Below are 20136 nucleotides of genomic sequence, written 5' to 3'. Positions count from 1 at the left end.
AATTTGACATGGATATGTAAGCCATAGTGTTATGCTTTTGTGCCAAGTTTGAGCAGAATGTGCTCAAGGATGTCTGAGTTATGGTCCAAAGACATGAAAAATCGCAACAAAATGGCCGCTACGCGCCCATATTGAAAGATATTGCAAAATAATTTGACATGGATATGAAAGCCATAATGTTATGCCTTTGTGCCAAGTTTGAGCTGAATGTGCTCAAGGATGTCTGAGTTATGGTCCAAAGACATGAAAAATCGCAATAAAATGGCCGCCTTGCGCCCATATTAGATCGTATCACAAAATAAATCGACGTGCATCTGTAGGTCATAGTCCTATGCCTTTGTGCCAAGTTTGAACAAAATCAGTTCAGCAGTGTCTGAGAAACTGTTGATGACGGACGGACGGACGGACGGACGGACGGACGGACACACGGACGGGACCCAATCTATAAGTCCCCGCCGGACTTCGTCCGCGGGGACTAATAATGATGGAAGACATGGTTTCTCCTGATCTGGGACTGCTATCACACCATCAGCCATACCTTGTCTGCTTACTGAAAAATTTACAACCAATGCTTGAATATTGTACACATTGATAAAATGAAAACACTGAAATGTCTTGTTTCTGGAAAATTACATATAAATTTTCACTGACCCCGGAAGCGATACTCTCAATGACCTTGACCTAATTACCTCTCTCATTTAATGAGGTAGTATGACTCATGCAAAGAAACAAAAAGGCTTTACAAACTGAAAGAAAAATGCGGGCAAAGTTTACTCAGACTGCAAAATTCAAAAGCTGTCAATTGTGATGGATGTGCAGGCCATGTAGGCAAAGAATTCACTTGATCAGTGAGCAATGAGGGTCAACGCGGTAGAAATACTGACAGACCTTGAGATCCAGGCCTGTCGACAGATGATCCAAGGGTTCACGCTGTGTAATTTATTAACGAGAATGAAATGCACTGGTAATACAACAAGTTGTGAATTAGGTTTTGTTCTAACTAATAAGTTTTTGATGAAGATTTCTCACCTACTACTGCACCTGAATCTGTTTGTAGAATTACATGTACACTTGATTTGTTTGACTCTAACCACTTCAAATTCACTGAAGCTTTAAACCATTTGTCTTGCTTTCTCAAACAAAGTTTATTCTTTGATGAATTGGAGTACACTATAGAACCTGTGAATTTTGCTTTAAGCAGTCCCCTCAAATACACATCAGTGTGTTGGCAATTGTATGCATATACACTTTACATGAGAACTGTTTTTTCCCCATGATGCAAAACTGTGTATGATTCTGGAATTAATACACACAATTGGAACAACCAATCAAATTACAAGAATTATGAAGACATTGCAACTATAATTTCTCTTCAGTTTAATACCAGTACATGTATCTACCATCCATTTCCTCTCCTGACATTTGCTGGTAATTAAAGTATAAAATCTATCACTCCATCTATTTCAATGATATGTCTGAAATTTGCAATCTTGTCCTTGGAATACCTACGTGTTACATGTACATGTGTGTCTTCCACTCACACAGTCATGCCATGTACCTTGTTTTGAAATCAGTCAATTGAAAATCACAAAGGAAAGTCTATTGCAGTACAGATCAGTGAATGACAGTCACAATGGACTGTAAATAACATTCAGTGACATTAAGTGACTCTAACCATGCTAAACTGACCATTAAACCTGAATGAATCAAGTCTTGCATTCAATTCTCTGCTGCAATCTTGCCTGACATGTACCAATTTCTTCAACCTTGACACCAGAGTGACCCAGCCAACACCAAACATCATAAAGCATTTGATGTAAGGGAAGCAAAATGAAGAACTCATGAAATCTAACCCTGACTTTGAATAGCAAATATTAATATTGCACATTTGTGATGTGATGACTCTGTTATGCAAAATGGAATCAATGATACTGTTTATTTTACAAAATCAGAATCCAAAGCTAACATAACCGGTAAAACTATGAAACTGAGCTTCTACGGTATTCAACAATGATGATGACATATTCCAACTTGACAAACTAGAGATTTTTTAGATCAATCCACTCAGCCATATTGCAGTTTAAATCTATCCAAGGGGGCATATTTCAACTTATTTATTGTACAAGGCAACTTAAAATGCAGATAACTACTGTCTAGCAGAGTGGGCCCACTATTATGAAGTTGCCCCATACACAGTGAGCAGATGATATTTGTCTATCTACTGGTAGTGTCCACACACAGTCTCTCTATCACATGATAGAGGGACCATGGTCCACACTATACATTACCAGTATGTGATTGTTTTTTATCTATCTACATGTTGCAAGTGACTCCTAAACCTTAAAAGTGGAATATATGCTGAATCTATTCAAGATATATCATGATGTACTTGCAGCTACTTCCGTTGACATGAATGTCTCATATTGTAGCATTTTTAATTTGCTCAGAAATTCAAATACCGCAATGCCTTTATCATTTCATTTTACGTTTCCATCTTGTTGACTTGCTTGTCATATTTTGCAAATGCCAGGTTGTACTCCTCAAAACTGTCAGGGTTACATGATGTCAGTGTGAGCTGGGAAGCTACAGGCTGGAATACTCCCACGCAAATATTGGAACATCATTACCTTGTCATTTTTCTGTAAAATGACACTTGCCAATCACATATCAACCACACATCTGCCGCCAACAAAAATTCATTTCAATGATCATGCAAGAGTGACTACATGCCAATTTCTGATGACATAATCTTTCTCCTGGGCAGAGCATGTCTCCAGTGATGATTTTTCTCAGAACTATTTCTGTACTGTCTGCCCCGTGCTATGCATTCTACACTATACTAATACCAGATAATGCCACCTAAACAACTACAAATGAGATTTAATGAAATTGACAGATCAATTCCATTAGGATTTATTCCACATCAATGCTCACTGTGCTGATCTCAAAACACAATTGTTTTTAATACACATCTAATGAACTTGTCAATTGCTGGCAAAACTCTCACACAGTTCTTGTACTGACTAAGATGCCTGCAGGCTACAGAGACAGTGGACTGAAAAATAGGCTGAAAGGGAAGCTGTTTGACAGGGCATGCATTTTAATGTACAATTTAGAATACTCTGTACTAACTTCAACCATACCCTGGGGGCCTGGTTTGATCATAAACCCATGTCCTTGAGAGGTACAGTGTTTGTAGATCTACGCCCAATGGACAAAAATTCTCAGACTGGCCAAATATTCAGATGTTCAAAAATGTATTCTGTTTTCTTCAAATTGGGTTTGTCATGACCCTGTGCTTTCATATGCCTGCATTGCACACACAGACACCTTGTTTGATGGATCATTGTCACTGTTCAAACCATGTAATGTTGTGAAAAGATGTTAGTGAAATGCTTCCATGTCTGTTTTTGAAAATTTACTCATGATTGTAAGGAAAGAAAGCAAAGGAATTAGTATTGACCTGATTGGTGCTGATAATGGAAGAATTGTGTTTGAACTTGTTGGCTACTAGAAATGAGAACATAGCTAACAGCATTAATAGACATGTCCAGGGAGAGGGCTTCCATAAAATACAACTACCATGAAAAGTCCACACACAGCTGGAAGAAAACAAGACAGTGCTCGTGTGGAGTAAAGGAGAAAACATTCAAACAAACAATGAAGAACTCTTACAACAGCCAAACAGGACAAATTTCCACTGAGAAAACCGTAAACACTGTCACCTTGCCTAGGACAGTTTGTATTGAGACAAGAAACAAGAACAAACAAACGTAATCCAAAGAGAAGACTAGCCTGAATTGTTGTCAGGTTTAAATAAACTCTTTTGTGCATGATTGAATAACAAGCAATTAAGCAAGTCTATTGCAGCACAGTAAAATAGCAAAACAGACAATGATTGCAGACGACAATCCCAGGAATTAACACTGATCTGCGCACCATGTAAAATTCATTACGCAAACACAAAGACAGGTTATTCTCTCAATGTACACAGTATTGCATTCTTTCCAATGCATACAGACTGTCTCAGCAATAGTCAGATTTACTGACGGACAATTTGGATTGATTGAAGTCTATGGCCTCCCTATGTCTCTGAACTTTGTTGAATGTACCACTTGCTGATGGACAAACAGGTCTTTCAGTGTTCAGTGTTTTTGTTGAGGGCAGTGAGCTGGTAAATGTGACCAGGGTTTCTGAAGCCATTGTACCAGGGTTGTCAATGGTATACAAATGCAATCATATTAAGAGAAAGAAGAAACATGAAAATATGTTCCTACATTCCCAACTATTTTGCACTGTCTTAAAACCAGGCACTGAAACTGCTTGGCTTTATGGCTTCAGTGGCCAGTGCCCACAAAGCTGAAATATAGACCAAACCCTTTTATCACAATGGTTTGCCCCATTCCTATTGTCCACAATGGTGAAATTGGACCTCTGCACATGAAAATTGAGGTGAAAAGGTTAAATACACATACATGCACACGAAACATCTCATTCTGCAACTTCTTTTTGCTTCTAAAAATCCATGACACTGTCCAACTGGTTCCCAATGGAAACAAAAACCAACAGCTAAACCAACTGAAAGAGTACTGACATACATAACTTCTATTGCCCACTGTACACACAACCACTACAGTGCAATTCCTACACATCAGTGAAGGATTTCAAATTCCAAAACTGAGCAGAAATGATTTCAATTGTTCATTTGCTGCCATGTATTGGTTGAGGGTTGTGCTGCAAACTGCAAGTATGGACACACGTTATGTGTTTGTCACGTGTTTCCTCAGTGTCTGTTGTATGGTTACTCTAAGTGATAATGGACAGTCAAATTGTCAATGGACGGTCAAAGTAACCATGGACAGTCACATTGTCCCACTTTTTTAATGTTACAATGAAAGTCATCATATACAATGTAGTTTTGTCCTTTATTTCTAATAAGAGAAACCTGGCCTTGGTGTTTTGTCAACGCTGGACAATTGGGACAATTTCAGCAAAATTTCAGGAAATTGTGACATCACTACAATCAGTACTATTAAGCTTTATAGTCTGTCTATAATCTCATATCAAGGAAGGTCATGACCCCTAGAATCCAAAATAAACCTTCAAGGACAACAAATCAAGCTATACAATGTTCAATTTAGGTTTCCATCTGAGAAGTAATTTACTTGTAAATTGAAATTCTCCTTCCTCTATTTTCTTTTAAATAATGGCTTGCAACAGGACAAAACAAGGTCAATGAACTATAAGCATTGGTTTCTTATACCATCCTACAGAGACAGTCAAAATTGTAAGCTATATAACCTTGGATATAGCAATGATATTTCCCCATTACAAACTTTTCAAAGTTTACATTTACTGCTAGGCAGATAAAGTTGTATCAGTCACAGGTGACGCAGTGGCTAAAGTTTACAAGGGATTTCCTGAATATACCATGATAGGCAGCTAATGTTTACTGAACTGCATGATGGGATACCAATTTATGGCACATCCTTGTCTGGCCATATCCAATGCTTTAAAAACTTTTATCTGACGCTGACTCAGTTCAATATTTCCTGTATCCTAGAGTTTTGTCAGGCACCGGCAGATGATTTCAACTGTGACACAAAAGATGATTCCACATTCATTTTATCATTTGATACAAGTTCCTGGTCAGCAAATCGATAACCATGTGGGTCAAAGTGTCAATTAGTTAGCTATTATCACTGCTAACAGAGTTCATTTCTTAACATCCTTTTTGATATTTTAATTATTGGAACAGCCAGTCAACTTTATGGCATGTTGATTTGTGCATTCTATTCAAGCTAGTTCATAAAACACTGCTAATAAATCCAGTCTTATCAACAAACAAACAAACAAACAAGCAAACCATGGTGACAACCTCCTGCACCCCTTTCCCTGTCACAATATGGTATGTTCCAATTGTCTTCTACAGATGTGGCTAGACTCATACACATACATGGGGTAATACTGAGGCTATAGAGTTTGCATCATCACAGTCAGTGTACATATCAGAATTCATTCAAAGTCTCCACCTAAAGAGTCAGTCCGCCGGTGAAATAAGATGCCTTGTTTCATCATGTATGTACACTGCTGGGGACAAACCACTTCCTATGTGCTCCACTCCCTCAGTTCTGTAGAGAGTTATCAACTATTTGATGAAAGTCACTTTTGATCAAATACAGTCACACTGGACATTCACCAGTTCGGTGCATTGCGTGTGGCCTTGCATCAGAGGTGACCATTATCTCACAATAGAGAAAGATTGGAACTTTTCAAAGAAGATCTTATGTACATTAGGGAGTTCATTTCACCAAGGCCATAGTTCTAGTTAAACACTGTACCTTGTACAACCAAGGTAGCAATGTCCATCATCTTGCCAGCTTAACAATGGTCAAGTTGGCATTCTACTGAATTACAAAGTATTGTGGGATATCACTGCAGAAAAGGATCTGTTCATGTTACGAGGCAATACTTTCACGTTAAAATTTTCTTGAAATTGATACGCAGAGACTTCCTGGAAGACCTTCTGCATTTAACAGACAACTGCCATGATTAAAGATGTACCCTAATGTGTTATTATAAAAGATCAATATTTAGGAAGCAATGCATACATTTCTTTCAAGCAGTTCTCATGAATTTGTAAAAACAAAGTTGCTATACAGTTTTGTTTCTGAATGTTTTTGCAGCTACAGCTGTTGTAATTTGCAGTGAATTTTCACATCAGCAAGACATCAAAGTCCAGCATCAAAGCAGACATTCCCTCAGCCCTGTGAGCATGGATTTGAGTCAATATTACAAAAATATAGGGTCAGGAAATTTGGTTTCCATAATGATGGGGTCGTAGACTTTGGTTGAGTTTCATATTTGTCTGTTGTTATATCATACACTTTATTCTTGACAGTGGAATTATAATTGATGGTGTCCACTTGAAAAAATAGCAGTCAGACATGTGTTTAACATAACAGACGGGAGACAGACTTCTGCCAATGCTGTGACTGGCAGAAACTGAGAACAACGGTTTGCCAATGTCCACATGGTGATAAAAGAGGCATGTAATTATCCGAAGGAGGACCATCAACTAGTCTGTAATGGTTGCCATTATCACATCCACTGACCAGCTTTGCTTTCACTGTAAACATGGTTCTCCATCAGATTCACTGTACCGTTGTTCACAAACTTTACTGGTTCATTTTCTGAAAGGTTTGTTACACAAGAGTGTCTCCGAAGAAAAAAGACAAATAAGAGATCACAGAACATCGAATGAAATGATGTGAGAGTCTCTTTGAAATGCTTCACATTCACTCTATTATTTGCATGACCAAAGTCCACAGCACTGCTGTCCATTGCTTCGCCTTTTGCTGTTGTGACCTGTCTTTGTTTGCACAGCTCACCGCTGAATTAAGACATTTTTTTCCATCAAACTGTGCGGGTATGTCATTGCACTCTGCTGCTTTGTTTAGCAAACACTGCAAAGACTGTTTGAAAAGAACATAACGCAAACAGAGGAAATGAAATGATTTCTGTCCTCAATGACAAGCCTAGATTATTACCTTCATATGCATGTGCATCTGACTGAAAACAACACAAAAATCTTTTCAATTTGATAACTTTTGTTAGTTATAGTATTTGAACCACTGTCAGCTAAAATAAAAGTGATTACTTTACTGTGGTTTTTTGAAAAGGCAAATTTCAATGAAACTCTGGGGGAATATTAGCTGCCATGTACACTGTCATCAACTACCGGTACACAGCCCACAGTTAGGAGTTTGGTATGAACATCACAACTCTGATATTTCATAATATTCATTGAAATATCATTACCAAATCACAGATATGCCATTGGAACATGGACAGTAACGTTTTGGATCCTCTGTCAACAAAAATTATCAGTTTTTCATGAAAGAAGTAAACGAAAATATTATGTGAAATGCCAACTTCACTGATCTGGTGACAAGTTACATTTCACAAGCACTTAGAAAATGCCACAAGGATGATTCATACATATAACCTAGGAAAGGTTTAAGAGATTTTTTCAAATACTGGGAACAAGTATTCCTGACAACACCTTGAGTTTTGAAGTTTAGTACTAGTAGGACCTGATCCAAAATTCAACAGGTACAAATGGTGTATTGTACACACTTTTGTCAGTTTGTGGGCAGTGTATCTGATAGTATTTCAACGAATCTTCCATTTCTGGCGAGAAAGAAATTCTATCATAAAACTTGAAATAACAGTTCCCGTTTCCTGGCATTATCTACCAGGAAAAGACAGCAAACAGGTACATTTGTAATGCCGGGACTTTGAACAGGAAAAGGATTCTAGCAAAATGGTGATTGTGTTACCGTACATCAAGGATAGTCAGTCATGTCACTGAATTTTGGGTTTGGGGATAAGTATGGTAGATCTGGTTGTTGCATATCATTTTCGGAAGGGGGCTACAAGTTACTGGTTGCTTTGGAAAAGTCTGCACATGAAGAAAGTAAATTTTCTACTTTGGAAGCTGACATTCAGTGGTTCATCTGACTTTGTGTTTAATTTCACAAAAGGCATACACTGTTTCTGAGATAACAAGAAGTCACACAAAATGTGATATATCACCAACACTACTTTGAATGTATTAACTTGGGTCAAATTTGGGTAACAGATCTAAGACAATGTTACAACAAGATTTTTGAGTATTTGGGACAGTTAAAGATAATAATGCTCCTTTCTGTAATGTTCCTTGCTGGTGATAAAGACTGCACTGACATCCATGACACCTATCAGTAGGTTTGCTGATCAATGAGTTATGTAAAGTGATGGACAAAATGTTTCACCAAAACCATCTATAGAAATTGGGTTATGTTCCACTGAAGACAGGTTGCTGCATACAGAATTGAATGCTGTGGATGTTTGTGACCGGTACCCCATAGAATCTGTTTGACTATTTTTTCTTCTTTTAAATGTTCACTTAGCCTGGGGCTGTGCTTCAGTCTGAGTGTGTGTGTGCTTTTATTGTGACGCAGGTGTCAGAATTTACTTTGAGTAACCTTTGGCTGTCTGGAGCCTACGTGTGATGTCATAAACAGAAAATTGATTCAGAAGTCATGGAAGGAGATGAAGGAAGCAGAGATGGTAATACATCTGAAGTGATTGTTTGAGGTATTCAGCCTGTGTTTGTGACAGCTACACACTCACATTTCTGTGTGAATGGAAATTTATGATAAAGTGAAGTGAGGAGCTCGAGAAGTAAAGCATTGTGTAGAATTGCAAGTGATGTTCACCATCTATGTGTGACTGCACACTATTGCCTCCAATTGGTGTCACCGTTGGGCACTATTGCCTCCAATGGGTGTCACTATTGGGCACTATTGCCTCCAATGGGTGTCACCGTTGGGCACTATTGCCTCCAATGGGTGTCACTATTGGGCACTATTGCCTCCTATGGGTGTCACCATTGGGCACTATTGCCTCCAATGGGTGTCACCATTGCACGCTATTGCCTCCTATGGGTGTCACCGTTGGGCACTATTGCCTCCTATGGGTGTCACCATTGGGCACTATTGCCTCCTATGGGTGTCACCATTGGGCACTATTGCCTCCAATGGGTGTCACCATGGGCACTATTGCCTCCTATGGGTGTCACCATTGGGCACTATTGCCTCCTATGGGTGTCACCATTGGGCACTATTGCCTCCTATGGGTGTCACCATTGGGCACTATTGCCTCCAATGGGTGTCACCATTGGGCACTATTGCCTCCAATGGGTGTCACCATTGGGCACTATTGCCTCCAATGGGTGTCACCATTGGGCACTATTGCCTCCTATGGGTGTCACCATTGGGCACTATTGCCTCCAATGGGTGTCACCATTGGGCACCATTGCCTCCTATGGGTGTCACCATTGGGCACTATTGCCTCCTATGGGTGTCACCATTGGGCACCATTGCCTCCTATGGGTGTCACCATTGGGCACTATTGCCTCCAATGGGTGTCACCATTGCACACTATTGCCTCCTATGAGTGTCACCATGAAGTGATTAAGCTTACCTCAACGAACTGAACTCACATAGAAGGCCTCAAATAAACTTTCATATAATGCCTATTAAAGGTCTAAAATCTTTTTAAGTTTTTTACAAATGTGTAAAAATGTATCAAACTAATGACAAGAAGCCTTTGCCGACAGAGTTGATACCAGAAACTGAAATGTCCAAGTTACAAATTATGTATTTTGATGACAATCCTGAGTTTTTTTATTAACATAAATACTGCACATGCTCAGAGCCATTTCAAAGAAATGTCTGTGTGTCTGATTGGCATCAGAGATGTTTCATGTCATAGGGAGGTGTTACAAGTACTGACAAACAACAACAATACAACTGTGAAAACTGGTGAGAAACTCTACTGTGAACACATAAATATTCTACTTGTGAATTTCTGACAGCCAAACAATGCTTGAACAAATCAATGAAACGCACCATCAAACACGACTCTTAAATGTTACACTTCAAGTGATCAAAGACCCTTATTAGCATTGGTGTCTTTCATCAGATTAAAAATAGTAAACCAATGACAAGTGTTTCTAATGGTTTGAATGTAAATAATATTACAAAGTCCATATCAGTCACTTAACGCAAAATGAATGACGAGCCTTGGGTAAAATGCCAACATGTCTGACCTTTCAGAGACTGGAATTAAAGGTTAACCAATCAGATCAGGTCTTGCTATGAGAAATGTTTCTGTATCAATACAGAGTGGGTTACACAGCAAACTGAAAATGCTCTCTCAAAATGTACTGGTAATATTCACACAAAATTGGCAATAAACTGACTACAGACTTGGAATTCTAATAATTTTGAATAATGGGAAACAAGATTTGATTGAATACAAAAACACTAGAAAAGACCAATTATGTGTCAAATGGTCCTAACCAGATTATTCATTCATATGTGCTTTCAGTGCCCTGCCAACACAAATGATCTTGTCATGAAAATATTTCATCAAAATTAATCAAGACTTTCACAGACAAAAGAGGAACAATTGAGTTCCGTTTTTGCCAAAAATTAAACAGCACATGGTTTTGCAATTTGCTTATTGGTATCTCAACTTTGTCGTGTGGTGGAATACAGAAGTGACAATAATTTATGCACTGTATTTGTCATTCTGTGACTAGTGATGTCATTTAGCAATGTTAAAAATCACCAAAGTCTGCATGGTAACCACTGAAACACACTAATGGTGTTGGGTCAATGACTGGACCAGGAAGTTACAGAACTACAGTGGTTGTTACATGTCAGTTTGTGAGTACATTTCAAATGGTTAGTAACTTCATACAGGAAACTATAACTGGTGAAAAATTAATCATAGGCAATTAGAAACCGTGTTTACCCTGGACTAACATGACTTGGCTCTTCATCAAAATTGTCATCAGAGCTATCAAATCTCTAAGATTACACCTCGCATCATTTCATCATTCTGATCTCTTACACATTGTACATTTATTTACAGTGATGTTATTCTTAGACTGTTAGTGTTACAATAAAATATTACATTCATGTAAGTTAAAAGTTTCAATGGTTCATCAATGCTGGATTCCACACTCACTGACTGTGCTAGTTTTACATTACCAAATCAAATCAAATGTTTTTCACCATTCAATAATCCTATGTCAGTTTATCCTGTTATGAATTTGATTAAACAACTTTTGAAATAAGAAAGAACCAAGTCATCAAAGGACAAAAAGTTCAAGTGAGTAAACAAATTAATTAATTAATTAACTTATTAAATAAACAAACAAATCAATTAATGACTACTTTGGAAAAAATTCTGAAAAATTTTGCTTTACTCCAGGACAATAAACTTTAATCAAGACAAACCATTCTTTCTCAAAACTAACATATACCAGGTGATTATGTAAAATATTTTTGTAAAATGACACTTATTCCTGTGACATGAATACCTGACCAAATATTTCACTACTCTGTCAATTTGATTTTAAATTTCTTCAGTAAATTATCACAACAGAACAACAAACACAATTATGGAAACAAAGTTTAGATCTAGAGTATCAATGGTAAGAGATGATAAAGGTGTGTGACAAAGTGACAAATACAGGTGGTTTGTGTAATTCATTGGTGTCCTATGTCAAACACTGTTGTGACAACAACAGCGTAGGTTCACTTCCTGTCCAGGTCAACGACCTCTCCTCAAAACGAATCCCCTAACATTATTCACTGCATAACTTGATTTTTTCCTAAATGCTTTTTATGATATGTGTTTAATTTTAGAGAATGACATATTTAAACACAGCATAAGAACAGTCCCAACATTATTGTTACTCTATTTGGAATTCTTTTATGTTATTGTATGTAGGCTTTCCTGTGCTTTGTTCTCAAACCATTCTTTCAAAGCAAAAGGTGGCCTTTACTGGTACCACTTACAGGCGGTATCTGAACAATGGTGACCTTTAACCCACGATTTACATATGACTTTGTGTCTATGTATGATTCTCCTCCATATTGGCCATTTCAACCACAGTCCCTCCACATGACCGTGTTTCAACCAAAACTCACAAGTTAAACATTTTCCAAGTTAGTCCGGCTTCTACTTTTACAGTAAATGTCAAGTCTTTACTGTAAACCAGCTTGAACCAACCACAGCGGTCAACACGGCTGATATCATTGTTTAGGACTGTTCCGTTATAAACAATGGAAGTGATTCTAGTGAAACACCCACTGGAATCGGATCAGAATGTATTCCAAGTTAGTCATCAGCAAATGTTGAAATCCTCAATCCGAACAAGAATTAATTCAACACCGCCATTATTTCCTATTGCATAAATTTACAAAAAAATATTCAGCTATCTGCCAGTCGGAACTACAACTCCGTAATACCAACCTACATATTATGGTCAACAATTTTCAAGAACAATGTCCGGTCTTTCTGTTTACTTGCTGAGTCACTGATCTCAATTTTACGCAAATACTCCAGACGCCAGATCACTGTTTAACTCTGCTATAGTTTTCATGAGTTACTTTGAGGAATTTTTATGTTGCGACAGTTTAAGATCTTAAACACCGATCATGTTTCTTGTCTTTTGTAGTATGGAGTATTTTTCCAGCCAATCAAAGTGACCTTTGACATCGATCATTCAATACAATCCAATCTTGCTTGCACTTAATAGGCACATTCACAAATAATTTAACTGTACGTGTCAGCTAGTGCACTGAAATAAAACCATATTATTGGAAATCTTTTCATTACTTTTGTTTCTGCTTAAAAAATCAGTATTTGCATTTCCAAACAAATGTTTTAACCTTCAGTGTGACCTCCATGTTTTGAGAAGTATGGCCATAGTCTGTGATAACGTGCTGGTTGATGATGGGACCTCTTGTCTGTACGGATGAATGTAACAATAAAATATACTATAATACATTTTACAAGGACATTTTTGTTGTTGGGAAAGTTAATTATGGTTAGTGTTATCATTTAACTTTTTCACAGTGTTGTTCAGCCTCTCTTGCAATCTTCTTCAAACATTACATGAGAGGATGAACACTTTAAAATCTGAAAAACAGATTATCTATGATGCCAGAGGACAGGGATGCGATACATTAGTCATGATTTGGGCAAACACTACACTTTGAAAACAATGATACATCTCATAGCTTTGACACAGCATAGACAATTGACAATGCTACTTTGCAATCTGAATGACAATGGACTTCAATACATGCCCAAACCAGTCCTCTACAGGCTTTATGTGTTTTTGTTTTCCGTAGACGATTAATCTATTATACTGAACAATCTAACAGATGACAATAGAACTACTTTGTTGAAGAGTTGGTTCTGCTTTACATTTTATCTTTTGAAAGCCATCCCAGATTTCTTGTTTATACTTCAAAAATAGCACACTACTTTAATAATACAATGTCATTTGCTATATATTTTACCCTCCCATCCCATTCATAATACATAGGTGCAACCAAACCATCAGATATCATTGGACTGTACCATTGTGTTGTGTTGACAGGGGTAGTTCAAACCACAACAGCCCAAGAAATTTAAGTGACCACACACAGAATATGTTTGTTTGTATTCAAAGATATGAATGATAGAAATCACTTGCTACGTTTGAACATGGATGTACTGTATGGCCATGATTTGAAGTAGCAAGGTTCAATCATGATACACTTCAGACACTTTACATGCAAACTTCACTACATGCCTTGTGAACAGTGGTCACTCACCGTAAAGCAATTTTTTTTTATCTTGATGTGGAAACATTACCTTTAATAACATCATGACCTTTCAGTTTGGGAAACAAAAGCTTCTATTAAAGTTCCTGATGAAAACTTTTTGAACCATTAACTATCTTAGCATGGAAACCTTGATAGTGAGGTCTGTTTCAAAGAATAAATTTAATTTCAACCACAAAACATGTCACGCATGGCTCTGAACTGTCACACTAGCCTCCAGCCAAAGTCTTCTCAACATTCTAATTTAAACTTAATCACAGACACAACTATTTTGATATATATTACATGTAATTAGGATATTAATTATGATCAAGATAACTAATTATCTTCTGGGCTTTGAAGTAAATTTTCCTACTATTGGTAGTTTAATATGCTAGTAGCAGATATGATCCCAGTACAAAACTTTCAAACTTGGTTTATGTTCTGAATATTAGATGTCTAATTTTACAAGTCATCATTGATTTTTGACATACTGTGTGATGTCCTGCCCTCAATACAGCACTGTATGGTCTATCTATATGCTTCATTTGGATCTCGATGCCAAAAGTTAGTTTGTGAGTTCCAAACTGATGTACTGATACCTGGCTACTCATTGAATTATGGCAGCTTTCATCATTCCAATTGAATTCTCATTCCCAGGTTATCTATTGTTTGTATTATCTTTCCATGGTGAATGAAAGGCAAGAATTATGGCAAAAATTAATCAAAAAATTCAAATTGATGAAGATCTAGTGATATGTACATGTACAACAAAGTTCCTTACATTAATTATAAATGCACCAATTTAAAACAAATTCACAATATTATCAACAGATCAGGCTGCAAGATAGACCACTATTATTACATAATGGCATGCATAGTCAAAATTTACAAATGGCACAGTGGTTGGAAAATACCTTGAAAAGGTTTTCAAAAGGAAACAAAAGGAACAGGGAGAAACAAAGGCCTTGGTTGGAGATTAGCAATGAGATTGAATGTGTGTTCTCAACCTAAGCACCATGGTTGTGTGTTGTGGATCTAAGCACCATGGTTGTGTGTTGTGGATCTAAGCACCAGTCACGGTCAGTAGAGCACTGTATCATGGTCATTGTATCCAAGCATGTCTAGATCAATGTTGATATAGAGTGTACATGTCAAGGATATCACAAACTCTTCAGTGGATGGCAAATTGCCTTTAGAGCAGTTTCCAATTATCTGCACTAGAAATATTCACGTCTTTGCTAATCAGAATGACTTCATTCAGGTAAAACCATCAACCCACATACTCCATATGGATTCTAAATCATTGAATTAATTTCCCTGTCAACGTCAAAGTTAAATCTTGTTTGCTTTGCTTTCCATTTTGTCAACTTGATAGCTTCCTTGCTGAATTCAGTGAAAACAATACTTTCTAAGTGGATATGAGTCATTGCCAGGGCATGTTTTTATTGACGTACAGACTTTCCCAGGATATTGTCTCAGTCTGTTGCAAGTTTTGCTCTGACATTGAAACTGCGGAAATATCACAAGTTGTTCAGTTAAATCCTTTGTAATCTATGTCACCAACACTGCATACTTGCCTATTGGTGTATGTCATGTGACTAGATTCAAGGCTGGAAAACCATGGAAATATAACAGTTACAAAACCTTCGAACCATTCTGCAGATGTGAACACTATCATCAATGAAAGCAAAAGTTTCTAGTAATTTGCTTTCTCACAGCTGGACACTGACAAAGTTCCATTGACTGATTCCAAAATTTTTTCCAGATTACAATATTCAACCAATCACAAGCATTTAGTTTAGTTCATTCACTGAACAGTTTGGAAGGAATATAAAACACACCGTGAGAGAAAATTCTTGATGTAAATGAGAAGAGAGACTTGTGTCTCAGTACTGACACTGGCAAGCCAGACTAGTTAATAAGATATCACTGTCACATGACCTAGTGACACCAAGCGTGACTCTATAACTGATTTTCATTGGACATTGAGATAACAATAAAAAACTTGATACACTATCATCTTCACCTTATCAGTGTCTAGTGCAAGGTGGCTTTTCCATCACTTACCATCCCTCCCTACGACAGGATATTCATATCCGAGATAAAATAATTTTGACAAAGGTAATCAAATATTTTAAGACGTACTTTTAACTGACCTGATGCTATTTGCCCTAATTTTATCATATGTTACCATCAGTCACATACTAAACTTTATTAAGTTTTGAAATTTGATATATTTTACATTTGGATTTCCTTACACTGGACACTTCTTAGTGACAATTTTAATTTGATTTTCAGATAACTTCATGATTTTATTGACAACGGATATTTTATGACATTCTTTTCCAGAAATAAAAGATGGGCATATTCACTTCTTCAAAAATGATGCCATTATCAGTTTAATTGGAACACTGTGATTCAATTCTGTGTTGTATCTCATTGGATAATGTATCCGTTCCAAAACCACTCTGGCATACTTATTAATATATACATCTAAAAATTATAACACATAGCACAAACATGATAACTTTTTATATCCTCTTTCAATGAAACTGTAATCTTGGTTTGCCAAAGTCTTCCATAACATTTCCACAGCATTTCTGATAAGCTTTATTGCAACACGTTTACTTTTGAACAGGATATAGAAAGTGATTTAATGTGAAACATAATACCAATGTGGAACTTTTACGCATATAATCAGCAACAGTCTGAAACATCTTTACTTCAGCATTAAAAAACAATTAGGATAATTCTACAAAGAATTCAAGGACAAAAATCCCAAGACAAACAAACATAATTTTATGATTTCTTCTAAATGTGAACATTTTTGAAAGCATTGTTGCTCCTTATATCCATATATTCTGACCAGTTTTTGTAATGTTTTGTGTTGTTTCTTTTTTTTGCTTTTTCTGTCTGGGAATGATATTGTCAAAAGCCATACATACTTACATTGACGTCATTACTCATAAAATATATTAAAGTTGACATTCATTATTGCTTGCTTCACTTTAGTAGACATCTTTGTCAGTTTGTCAATTTACACTCTCTGATAAAACATGACAACACAAATCATTGTAGAATGGTCAATAATGGTTTTCTGAAAACTTCATTTTCAGGAAGGATATATTTCATATTATGTCTATTAGAAGTTATCTAGGAAATCAGTAATTTGCTAACCTAGCTAGTAGATCAGAGTTTTACAACTCTTGTTTTCTCAAACATGTGGATTTGCAATTTTTGATCTCACGAACTAACGAACACTGATGAAATTTCATTCAAAATCTCTACTGAAATGGTATCCTAGCTAGGTCAGAAATTGGCAAAATTGACCTTGATACAGGTCTTGCCTACGCCAAGTGTTACACGGCTTTGCCAAACTCAGTTGAATATACATAATTGATAAGGTCAAATGTTTCTGCCACAAAAATATCTCATATTATCACTTATGTAAAATTCGCTTATTTCATAGTTCTAGATGTATGTCATTAGTCATAATCTTTGTCCATGCATGTTGTAAAAAAAAACTACAAAATATGGTTTACCAGTATCATTTTAGTATAAATTTAGATTATCTCAATTAATTTCAATGAACTCTAGCAAAGTTTCTATTAAGGCCATGCCTGCACTCATATCTGAAGCATGATACTCCATATGGTACAACACATCTGCACATTCAAGACAAGAATGTAAAAAGAATATCATATTGAACATGACCCACATGGAGTATGTATGTATTAATGTAGACACATGGAGATTCTTTTTTGATATTTATGACTGATATCTTTTCTTCATTACTATTCTTGAAACACCCCAAAAAATACAGTTTAAAACTTTCTACCTCACTTATAACAACTAGATCTCTGTATTTTACACTTCAGTATCTGATTGCAATTTAATTGCACATTAGTAACGTTGATCTGTTTGCCATGAAAATTTCCATGGCAGACAAATGTTTTTGGATCTATACATATACAGTACATGGAAAAGTACCTTGTTGCCAATCGTTTACTGGAAAAACCAATAAGGTCAACTTTACAGCACATTTGTCTGAATTTAATTAAGTCAACTCTCCTTAACTGTCAATATCCCTATTTTGAACAAAGGGTGAAAATTTATAAAAACAGAGTAATTTTTCTTGTTTCTGTGACTTTGAAAAGCCACATACAGGAATGTTCACATCTCTATTTTCTATCCTGCTACATTTCACCACATGAATAATATACTACTCCCTGGAGTCACTGAGATTATATTTGCACCTTCTTAATTCACCCATCTATTACAAACCTAACTTCTGTTCTTTTTAAGATACAATAAATCTATTGAAACTCCCATACTTGTTGACCCTGAGCTGTCACAAAACTATTTTTAAAGAAGTAAGTTTTATCACAGCTTGGCCAGTTACGTCATCAGTCTGTCAAAACAGATATACATATTATTATTACGATTGAATTTATGAACCTACAGTACAGCCCTCTATTTTGTGGAAGAATTTAGTTTGAAAAGCTAAATGTCAAACCAGAATATAATTCTTGTAAAAGATATATTGGGTATATCCGATTATTTTGGAGACTGTTGAACGGAACTTAAGTGGGGCAATGACACCGTTTTGGGATGATATTGCATGGGTGCACTGCAACACCGGATGGGCTTTGGTGTGGGAACGTTTTTCACGGGTGACTATGATATCAACCAAGAGTGACTAATATTTCGGGAGAAAGTTTAAGGGGAGCGTGGAACCACCTGACAGGGGTAAAAGAATGGGGAGGGGCGTGTGCTACATGCAAAGCTACCGGCCCTGATATGTACTAAAATGTTTGGGTGTCGAATATTTCATCGTCCGAGGCCCTACCGGGCAGTGGGCAAACAACTATATACAAGGGAACTACAGAATACCTTGTAAACTTGGCCGTATGTTCCGTTCCCCACAACTTCCATCAAATCAAATATGCCAGCTGGATCCTGTTGGGAAAAGATCGATACAAATTATTGACAATATTTAAGCGCTTCATAGGACAGAGCAAGGGATCGGTCAGAGTTTGCGGCGAAAATCGTTAGGCCTATTCATTTCTGATGTTCGCCTATTGTCCCCCTCATCAACTTTGAAAGGGTTTGTTATCATGTCTGCACTGACTGCCATAGAAATCCCGGAGCCGATCGAATCACTTGGCCGTCTTCCGCAAGACCCAGGCGTACAAAATACGACAGAAAGTCCGATCGGTGACTTGGCCTTCCAACTTCAAAACACAATGACAACTAAACTTTTTCTACTTACCCGTAAGCTGGAAAGGTCAATATCGTCCAAGCTACACATAGTGTTTTGCGATGCCATTTTGAATAATTCGTGCACGGTCGTACAGACATCCACACAAGATTCTTACAGATCAGTGGCAGTTTTCAACTCAAATGCGGCAGTGTATGTCACCTTCTGAACATCTGGAGCAAGATACGCTTTGTAACTGTTTATTAGCACAGCGACTTCGACCTTCGTCGCCCGCTTCCGTGAGAATCATGCGATCAATGTACGGAAGTCGATCTGTGAACATCCGAAGTCATCCTACGGGCCCCAGCCATGGTGATTTGCATATTCAAACAGAGGCGGGGTCTACGCTGTGTATTATGGGAAAGTTTTCTAATGATAGATATGACGAGGTCTTTATATAATATAGCTTGCAAAAATGTACAAATGTATGAAACCTTCCAGGTATTAAATTTTTCCCAGTGAATATTTGTCAACAATTTCTGAGAAAGGTAAACGCTTGGTCAAACCATGTGCATTTTTAAAGGAAAAAAGTTATAGTCTGGTGCGATATTGTTGCTCCACACTGAGCGCCTGAAGCTGTGAATAGAAGCCACACGCCAGGTAATGTATGGAGGCGCTGTATTGCTGCTTTGTACGACAGACAGCTTTTAGTTGATG

General features: G+C 37.0%; 1 protein-coding gene across 4 annotated transcripts in view; it reads right to left on the bottom strand.

Moving 5' to 3' along the window:
* The window catches only part of LOC139119473 (mitogen-activated protein kinase kinase kinase kinase 4-like), a 64105-nt gene extending 44273 nt beyond the window's left edge, over positions 1-19832 (bottom strand). For 2 of the 4 annotated variants that reach the window (XM_070683307.1, XM_070683308.1), the window contains exons 1-2: positions 19492-19806; positions 19113-19178 (exon numbers count right to left, since the gene is read on the bottom strand). In XM_070683307.1, coding sequence (XP_070539408.1) covers positions 19113-19178; positions 19492-19548 — 123 coding nt within the window. In that variant the 5' untranslated portion in view covers positions 19549-19806. Of the gene's footprint in view, positions 1-19112; positions 19179-19491 lie in introns of all 4 variants that reach the window. The other 2 variants (XM_070683305.1, XM_070683306.1) reach the window with 2 other exon arrangements.
* Positions 19833-20136: the final 304 nt, after the last annotated feature.

Source organism: Ptychodera flava, chromosome 19 (genome assembly GCF_041260155.1).
Source record: "Ptychodera flava strain L36383 chromosome 19, AS_Pfla_20210202, whole genome shotgun sequence".
NCBI classification, from domain to species: domain Eukaryota; kingdom Metazoa; phylum Hemichordata; class Enteropneusta; family Ptychoderidae; genus Ptychodera; species Ptychodera flava.
Note: the sequence above shows the minus strand (reverse complement) of the source record. Positions and strands in the feature narration are given on the sequence as shown.